This window comes from Adiantum capillus-veneris, chromosome 20 (assembly GCF_014529385.1).
Source record: "Adiantum capillus-veneris isolate H3 chromosome 20, ASM1452938v2, whole genome shotgun sequence".
NCBI classification, from domain to species: Eukaryota; Viridiplantae; Streptophyta; class Polypodiopsida; order Polypodiales; family Pteridaceae; genus Adiantum; species Adiantum capillus-veneris.
Genome location: NC_140950.1, coordinates 21,744,757 through 21,754,937, shown reverse-complemented (window position 1 = coordinate 21,754,937; position 10,181 = coordinate 21,744,757). Strand labels below are relative to the sequence as shown.

At 41.6% G+C, this 10,181-nt stretch overlaps 1 protein-coding gene across 1 annotated transcript; it reads right to left on the bottom strand.

Annotated features, from left to right (window-relative positions):
- Positions 1–4,401: 4,401 nt before the first annotated feature.
- Positions 4,402–5,232, bottom strand: LOC147432224 (expansin-A16-like). The gene is made up of 2 exons (XM_086491539.1): positions 5,100–5,232; positions 4,402–5,036 (listed from the first exon to the last, which is right to left on the bottom strand). The coding sequence occupies exons 1-2, from the start codon at positions 5,212–5,214 to the stop codon at positions 4,402–4,404; spliced, it is 750 nt and encodes a 249-aa protein (XP_086347665.1). The 5' UTR covers positions 5,215–5,232.
- Between the last annotated feature and the right edge of the window lie 4,949 nt (positions 5,233–10,181).

Sequence of the window (10,181 nt, the reverse complement as noted above, 5' to 3'; positions counted from 1 at the left end):
CACTAGCTACTCCTCCGGGAGTCACCCCAGTCGACACTCCTCACTTCGGGGCCCAGTCTCCAGTGGAGGAACCTAACATCCGTTACCTTATTGAGACACTGCTAGAGACCTCTGCCAAGACACCCAGGTTCACGCATCACAGGCGACGGGGCTCGCCGTACTCGATCAACATCAGAACGACATCATCTTGGATGGCGAAGGCAAGAAGGTGATCTCGCGCATGCGCGGTCTTTTCTCTCAGGTGTTTTGACACCACATACTAAACTCTTGGAGTGAAGTGCCAAATGAATTAAAAGACAGAGTCATCAGCATGCTACATGACGAGTTTCTTGTGTCAAGTCGGGATGAGCACTTCAATGAAGACTTGATGAGGGTTGGAATGCACGAATACTGAAAGCGCAAGCATTCTGAAGTACAAAAAGAAATAAATCATGGGTGGAACATACCAGATTTGCTGGCCACAGAAGATTGGAAGAATGCGAAGCGAGCAGCATGCGAGAATCCTGACAAGTGGAAGCACCAAAAGGAGGCATCAAAGCGCAAGTAGAGGCAGGGAGCTCGCACCACTTGGGGAGTGGCGGGTGGACATCATTTGAGGTTGATTTTGTAAGTGTTTTTGCATTGCTCTTTAGGTTTGGTAGTTACGTTTATTTGTACTTTTAAATTCTAACGTAATGGTTCTTTGTATGTTTTGAATAGTGGTCGATGACAGGACGTGACCCCACACTGTACGAGCGCGAGTATGCAAGCAGAAAGGGCTTAAACGCCCTGATGGGCATCTGAGTTCTCACAGCGGTATGGTTAGTATTTCACTTTACTCTTTTACATTTGTTGTATTTTAATGATAAGCTAAGAAAATAGATTGTTTTGTAATTATACATTTATACTTACACAAAGTCCTTTTTTTTTAACGGAATCCGATAGATACGCCGCTTGGACGTGATGAGACGTTTGATTAGACGATGTCAATCTAGCCGTAGCCAGATAGCATTAGTTTTATTTTGTCATAGCATGTATGATGAGATGACTTGTATACCTGTTTTTGTAATTATTGGAAAACCATGTATTGTCTCAATAATGACAATTGTGTTGTAACTATTACATTTGCAAAGCTTAGCAATCAAGTGATTTTTTCTATGATGTGTATAATTGTCATTGATTTACTTTCATCGATTTACTTTTGTCCAATTACTTTTGTCAGTTTCATAGATTTATTCTGCAAAAAATACTATGCATGATGGAATTAATGGTTATATTGTCTTGTGGGTGACTACTTTGGGTCTATACCTTGCACTTTCTTTGAAAGGTGAATCTGGGCTTATCTTGGATTCATTTAGGTTTACTCTATTTTGGAAACATTCAATAAGGTTGATGGATGACAGGGCATTCAATGCCCTATCACCCAAATTTTTTTACTCTCGAGCATCTCTATATAAGGTTCTGCAACGTCGCTATAAACATCGCTATAGAAGGACTGCAAGCATCGCGTAGAGCGACGGTTATAGCGACATTCCCGTAGCGACGCTGTTAGCGATGTCGGGGAGTATAAAAATCCAATGTATTTCCGTTGCTAAAAGTGTCACAAGTGCACATAACCTCTTGTAGTGTAGGGAGCTTGAGGTGCTTGTGGGAACACTACCCAAGCTTGAGGTGCTTTGTCATGCTTACTGACTAAGGTGCTAGAGGGTAAGGTTTGCAAAAGTCAAATCCTATCCCTACAAGGAGGAGGCGAGCCCTACAAGAGGGGGTAGAGAGAGAACACACATACCTTCACACAAGTTAAGCTTGGTACAAAGAAGGCACAAAGGACATTGGTCAAGTTCCTCCTCATGTTGCCCTCATGGTGTGCCTAAAGCCTATTGGTTAGCCTCCCAAGGGGTCCAATGATATTTTAGTAGCTTAATTAATTATTTTTGCATTTATCAAGTCCTCTCTCTCAAAGGGGAAAGGGGGACACTTGTTCCAAGAGCATGCTTGCTTGTTATACATCCTGCATGTGATTGGCCAGGCTTGCAGGGGTCCAATGAGCTTCAAGCTTGTGCTAAAAGAGGGGGGTCTACCAAAGCAAGTAGGGGGCATGCTTGGGGGGTATACTCTCCCACACATACTCACACACACTCTCATTGTGTAAAGTGAAAAGTGCAAGATCTCCATCTCCTTCTCCAAGCTAGTAGAGAAGTTGAGAGCCTATACCAACACTCTTGGCTATGGAGTACTGCAAATCCAACCAAGAGCCATGCTTAAATGCTTAAGCTTTTCATCTTCTCCATCTTCATCACTATGCTATTATGTATGCTAGCAAGAAGGGTGATGTTAAGTGAGGAACTAATTCTTTCTCCACGTAAATGTTTCTTCTACCTCTTCGGTACCCACATTCCCTGCTAGCTCTGTCCACCTTCTAAGGTATTTGAGGCCTTGGGACTGAGGCTTGGGATATTTAATGATTTTTACAAAGTTAATGTTATGCTCGTGATTCATGAAGCTTTCCATCTTCATAGCATTACCTAGGTCACAAGGAACACAAAGATTGTACTATACCAAGTCTCTCTTGATGGGAGAAACTATAATACAAATGCCTATTGAAGGGGGGACCCTGACTCCACATAAATCCGGTCCTCAATTGTTGTCATGTTCTCTAAACTCTCTCTCTTGCAAAAGTATTGTTCATGCCAAGTTAACTAAATGCTATGTTTATGTTGCTACCATCAATTAAGTTCACCCTCTATGCGCCCAAAGTAATTCCACAAAAGTGCTATCTCTAATTTTTTCTACTCTCAAAGTTCATAGGCCATTTCCATTACAGAAATACAATACACCCTACCAAAAAAATCACGATTAGCTTATATACAATGCTAAGATTTATACAAAGACAAAGAATGGCACCGCTACAAATCTCTACACGCAAGTTGGAAACAAAAACCAATATGGTAATCAAAGCTATGAGAACATTGGAAATAGGAATGAATCTCACAGTCCTTACTAGCACATATGTTGAAAGAAGCTTAATGATCATACCAAACAATGGTCTAGTTCCAAATCTTCAAAATGACATTGATGAATGAGTGGGTACCATAATGGATGTAGATGAGAAAGAAGTACCAAGGAAGATTTTGAGGAGCATACTCTAGAAGCGGCCAATACAACTTTATGTAGTCTCACAAAGTGATGTTGAGTGATCAATGGAGAATGGAGGTGCAGTCAGACCTCTATTGCAAGAGGTATTTGGAGGGAAAATTGGGCTTCATAGCTAGAGGGAAGAGAGGATAGAGGTAGCAACCTTGAAAAGAGTAAAGAGAAGAGAGAAGAATGTCAATGCGTTTTTTTGAAAGACCTCCTTTTAGGGGGGAGTGGGGAGTCATCAGCCTCTAGAGAGAGAAAGAGTGTGTTTTTATCCCAACTTTATGAAAAAAGGTTCAAATTTTTTTATTTTCTCATTTTATTAATAAAGAAAAGACCCTCCACCTCTAAGCCTATAAGTTTGACCACCCACTTTTAGGACCTACCCACACCCATCATTTCAGTCTACATGGGTTTCTCCCATTTTCTCATTCCTTAATCTCATTTTTAATCCTGACGCAAATACAGATGTCCTTCTACATTTCATTCCCTTCCTAATGAACTCTTTGGGTGTATTGTCTGGATGTTTGTGTTTAAGTCTCCTCTAATCTTACAACTAGGTAGACATGCCCTGTCTATGCAGAGATAAGGCATTTGATTTACTAATTAAACTTGGACTCTAATTGCTGTTTCAAAATCTTTTTCATAGCCACAAGACAATTTAGACTACACTTTGGTCTCAAGACACCATGACACTTGCTATTAGATCAATGTACAATCTACAAGCTCTTGCCAACACAAATAAAGAAGAGAGATATAGAGATTGGGCCTTCCTAGCTTCAAAGAAGGATTGGTGGATTGCAAAGAGCCAGCACTTGTATGACATGCTTATGTGAGATGTAGCACCTATTGGATGCAACAGGTAGTGGAATGTGCAAAAAGAAGACCATGGGTAGTCTATGGTTTATTAGAATGGTAATATATGAAGGTCAGAACAGCTTCAAGAGATCCTTCCCAACATCATTGATCATAAATATATTATTACAAGATCCTAATATGAGAGATAAAACCCTGAAATTGTTGATAAAGATATAAATATGTAACGAAAATCATTTAGAGAGAGAGAGAGAGAGAGAGAGAGAGAGAGATTTCTAAATAAAATGAGAAGAGGCAAATGTTGAGATAACGAATGTCCGACCATACACTTTGAATTCACAAACTAGTCATAGTCCTCCGAAGGCTATGGCAAGGTGCAAGAGCAATGTAATTAAGAATAAATAAATAATCAATTCCATGGCCTTAGAGTAAGAGAGAGAGAGAGAGAGAGAGAGAGAGAGAGAGAGTCTAGAACTGGCCACCGTGGGCCTGAAAGGTTTGGCCAAAGGACCAAGAGGAGGGAGCAACGTTGAAGAAGGTGCGGGTGTGGCCGTCGTCAGTGGTGATGAGGAAGGAGAGGGACTGGCCAGTGAGGACCTTGGTGCACTGCCAGTTTTGGCCCCAGTTGCGGGTCATGGGCAGCCAGGCGCTGGTGCGGGAGCCCCGGACTGACATGCTCGTTACGCTGCCGCTGCCGGCCACATTGCTAACCAGCACCATGTTGAACCATCGGTTGCCGCTGATGGCAAAACGGATGCCACCCTGCTTGAAGCAGGGCACCCGTCGGTATCTCACCGGCACGATTCCAGCTTTGTACTTGGCAATCTGCAGAAAGGCCGGAACGGCCAGGTCGAAATGCGGCCGCGGCGGGTTGCACCACCCGCCGTTGTCGCTCGGCTTGGAAAAGTTGGGCGGACAGAAGTTGGTGGCCGTCACGATCACCGACCGATGGTTTCCGGGCAGGCACCATTGCGGGTCGTTGTAGCACTGCAGCTGAAAGCAGGCTCCACAGGTCTTGCCGCCGTTAAACAGGACTGTGCTCAGCGCTGCCGTATTGTCTCCGTATCCCTGCGCCCGCATGCTGCCATACCCACAAGCGCCATCTGCACAAAAACGCACTTAGCCTTCCGTCCAAAACCGCAGCAGAAATGACGATGTTTTCCTACGGTCCGTTCCAGAGCCGTCCGTGTTCCAATAGAAGGTGGCATGCGCTTCCCCCCACTGTGTATAACTTACACTAGTAGCCTTCACAACGGCTACCCGTATCATCATCACCATCATCAAAGCCACCAGAGCAGCCATTTTGAATGAATGCGGCTCAAGCTGGTAGACCAGAATTGAGTACTCTTACCTGCAGACAAGTTTTCACTGGCCTTGACCACGTACACTGCCCTTTTTATATAGACTCTTCCTATCAGCAATATCCACTATACACGACATGCAACTTATTCAAAGTCATTTAGTCATATTTGTATCTTTATCTTGAATCACATTCTTAGTCCCTTTTTTTTTTTTGGAGAAACTGAAGTGAATTAAAAAAAGAAAGAAATTACAAGTTCCCCTAAGGAAGGACAGGGATATCCTGTCTCTGAGGGAACAGATCAAAGGCAAAAACAACTTTAAGAGGATACATCAAATTAACAAGTATCTGCAGATCAAAGAGATCCTTGTGGGCTCATATAGGGAAAAAATAATATGCCTTCATCTTTATCATCTAATAATCTTATGAAGCTCTTTGACCTCTGCATTTGAAGCTTTTGTAACTGTACTAAAGGACGTCCTTCATAATATCCATAGATCCAATAGACAATAGTACTGCAAAGGGAGAGTGAACTTGACCATTCAAAGAGCTTTGTTTCTCTCCAACCATATATGCCATAGTAGAGTTCCCCTCAGGCATGTCCACAAGAGAAGATCCATGAAACTACATTCCTCAAGTAGGAGGGATCTCCAATTAATTAAAGTCGTTGATACATCACAAGCCTTCTGCGCGCAGTTCCCTTTTGAAGAGCTAATTGAACTTGCAATGCACAAATAGGTGATGAATACATTCTTCATGACAGTTACACTTGAGACACCAACTTTTTTTCCTTTTGCACGGCCTGTCCAAATTCCTTGATCGAGGATCAACTACATCAAATAACTATGCTTGATTACCAAGGGGTAGGCCAGACACATTTAAATCTATGGCTATATATCCACTGTTTATCTATCCAGTGCATGCCTCATTTATGAATCAGATTGAGTTTATTCACTAGGTTAGGATCCATCTTGACAATACTAGCTTTGTATAGATAAATGTGTAGGCAGATATGAGAGGTAAAAACAAACTGCCCCTTATCACATTGTTGCAGCCTATTATTGAAGATCTAACATCTCTTAGTTATCAATGTTGCACAACCCTGAGAGATACTGAACTTTTGAATGAGCTTCTCTGGAGAAAGAAAGACCCCCTCCTTGTATATGTCTTTCCACCACCTTATGCCTGCTTTGAAACATTTGTGGGCCCTCCTAGTGACTTCCCATCCCTCTGGGTGACTGAACCATCCAAACCAAATAGAATCTTTCGACCAAAAGAGGTGAGAATAAATCCAAGCTTCTCGAGGAGACCAGCAAGTCTATTGACTGTTCGAGGCATTCCAAAACCTGCAAACAAGAGCAGACCCTCTAGGGTAAAGTTAGCACTTGAGGTTAATAAATTGATCAAGTGAGATATCTGAACAAGCCCGATAACCCTTCAAGTGGAATTGGTTTGTTCTTCTTTTGATCAATAATGCCCAGAAATCAGAGGAGAAAGATGCCCTCATGATCCATTTACTAGCTAGCTTAGCAGCTAGGTTCTTGGTCCTTTTTGTTGCAACACTTTTCATCACTTTATTTGGCATGTTTCCCAACATAACAGCACTCTAACACTATTGGTGTGTTCAAGTTGAACACTCTAACACTACTCATGTGATCAAGTTGATCACTTTTGAAATCTTTTTGAAAACTCACAATGGTGAGTATATTATATTTGAATCACCATGCGAAAATTCACAAGTTCAAGCCATGCTCGTATCAAGTCATGGCGTCTCTTAGATACCATAGACACATTGGCGATACATCAGCTGATTGCTCTTAAGATCTTAGTGAAAGAAATGTAGAGCTACCTCACATTGTACCTCACTTAATTTGATTATAAAAGTAGTCTTGCTTGGTAGGCATTGCTATAGAGGTTTCTAGGGAACACTATGTTTAATACGATTCAATAGAGTTGTAACAAACTCAAACTAAAAAAACCATTGAGTAGTTGTAAATCACTATATAAAGAGAAAGAGTCCACAATTGTTTTTATTGCCATGAATTAACAATGGAAAATAGAAATAGAAAATAAAAAATCGCTATATCGTGGGGTATACGAAAATAGAAACGTTATATAAGCGCCAAGGACATCATCATCATTACTAAACATCGAATATAACATAAGGCGGCGGCCACAATTAATTGAGTAGCTCATCATCATTGGAAAGAGTGCATCACTGCACGAAGGACACGTGGCATACTACATGTCGATTGGGGCACCAGGTCAACTATGTGGTTGTAGCGACACAACGTGATATGGGATGGGCCTTGATCAACCAACGACAAGGAAAATTATCGGTACCGCAACCAGCCAAGCCTCCTTATCGCGTTGTGGCACGACACTCTTGATGGCATGCCACAACGTGATAAAGAGTGTCGTTCCACAACGCGATAGGGATCAACCATGTTGTGGTGATGTATTTCTATCGCGTTGTGACGCAACGTGATAGGGACCACCCATATCGCGGAGATACTCCCTTCGCGTTGTGCTGTGATATTTAGATGTCGTGCCACAACACGATAAAGACCACCCCTATCATGGACATGCCTCCTTATCGCATTGTGGCGCGACATTTGGATGTCGCATCACAACATGATAGGGACCACCCATATCGTGGACGTGCCTCCCTATTGCATTGTGGTGCGATATTTGGATGTCCTGTCACGAGAGAGAGAGAGAGAGAGAGAGAGAGAGAGAGAGAGAGAGGGGGGGGGGGGGGGGGGGGGGTAGAGGCCCAAGGGAGATAGTGGGAGAGAGACGGAGGGGGTAGAGAGAGAGACAGAGTATATATTTTTTGACATATATCTTTATACACACACACACACATATGCATATTTATTAATTGTTCTTTTATATATATATATATATATATATATAATAAGTGATTCATTTATGAGAAAGAGGGGGGGGATAGAGAGAGAGAGAGATGGAGGGGAGGGAGGTACACACACACACACACACACACACACGCACACACACACACAGAGAGAGAGAGAGAGAGAGAGAGAGAGAGAGAGAGAGAGAGAGAAAGAATAGATAGATAGATAGATAGAGAGAGAGATAGATAGAGAGAGAGAGAGAGAGAGAAAGGGGGAGAAAGCTCCCTCCTAAAGCTCTCTCCACGAGGGAGCTTTCTAGGAAGAATTTGTTTTTTGCTAGTGCAAGTAAAAATTAAAAAAAAACTCCCTCAAAAAGATCTCTTTGTACTACCTCTACTCGGGGATTCACTTATACTTGGGGGGGATGTCACCTACGTGCAACCATATGGGAAAAACCCTCTATCTATGGACCCCATAGCACTAACCCACCCCCCTATCTACAACTTTTGAAAAAACCATATGCCCCCCTTTTTATGGTGCTTGTATAGTCAACTTGACCCCCTCTGTAATATATGTACAGGTTGTAAATATTGTCATTTTTAGAAATTTTGATAGTTTCCTTTGTATATTGACACTTATTTCAAAATCGCTCTCACGTTTATTCTTGTGTGTGCCTTGCTGTGAAAATTGTGACCTCCTAAAACTAACACATTGGTTTTAATAATGTTGTACCTAATACATTAAAGGTAGGTTTTTGTTAGCATTGTGTAGCACAAGAGTAGAGTGTTCATACCTTAGAATGGAGCGTCTATTTCTAACGAGCAAAAGTCGATCTTCCATTTGACAGGTGCAAAAATGACGGCCCAATGACATGATGGTAAAACTGAAGATAAGGAACTTTTTTTTTTTGGAAAATTTCTAGAGAACTTTGAAAGTATCGAATAACATTTGCCAAATAATAGAGGCTTTTCATGGACTTTTAAGACTTGAACCCTCCCCACCTGCCCCCCTCTATCTAGGGTAGATATAAAACATAAGTGGGGGTAACCCCTATTGTATACGCTTATGGTACCCCTATTAAAACCCCTCTTTCTTACACTCACGTGATACCATACAAAACTAGATAGTGAATCCCTCGAGTTCCCAGTGAAAGGAGAGAGCAACCATTACCACATGCAACTTTGTTCTAGATATCTATTGCACTTAAGTGGACTACAAATCTAGTTGAGTACTTGATGAATAGAGAATTCCCAAAAGACATGAGGAAACAAAGACAGAGAGAAATCAAAATTGAAGCGCCTAATTATACCATGATCGGCCAACAACCATATAAGGGAAGGACCAACAACTTAGAGTGTGTGCCAATGAAGTGGAGTACATTCTTATCTTAGAGCAAGCACATACAAGGCTAGTAGGGGGCCATTTCTCTCATGAAACCACAACTAGAGCAATACAGATGGTTGGTACATGGTGGCTAATTGTGTTTGTAGATGTGAAAGAATTTGTTGAAAGATGTGACTCTTTTCAAAGAGGAAACATGCCAACTAGAATGGACAGTATGCCATTGAGACCAATAATGGGAGCAAGAGAATTTGCTAAGTGGCATATAGATATTCTTCCCATGAGGGTCCACCACCTCAAAATATGTAGGTGTAGCATGTGAGTTCACCTGGAGGGGTTTTTTATATTTCAAAGAGTTATAAAAGTACATGTACAAGAGGGGTTTAAAAATAGAAAATTGAAAAAAAATTACAGGTTTATAAAGGAAGAGGTGTCTTTTAATTCATGATTAAGTGTGTGTGTGTGTAGAGGGGTTTTATAAATACCTTTTAAATGCACGTGATATATATTTTTTGAAAGGTGGACCCTCTTATACTTTATTGGTCCAATACAACCACATGCTTGTACAATACATTATTATGGCCACATATTATTTTACCAAGTGGGCACAAAGACAATATTAGGCAACATGGTCTACAGGTGGGTATCAAAACTTTAGCAACAACAATAGAAACCAACAATCTCCCCACAAAGTGATTCACTCGCACCGACAGTGTTCACAAAGGACTACCAAGGAACGGGCACAA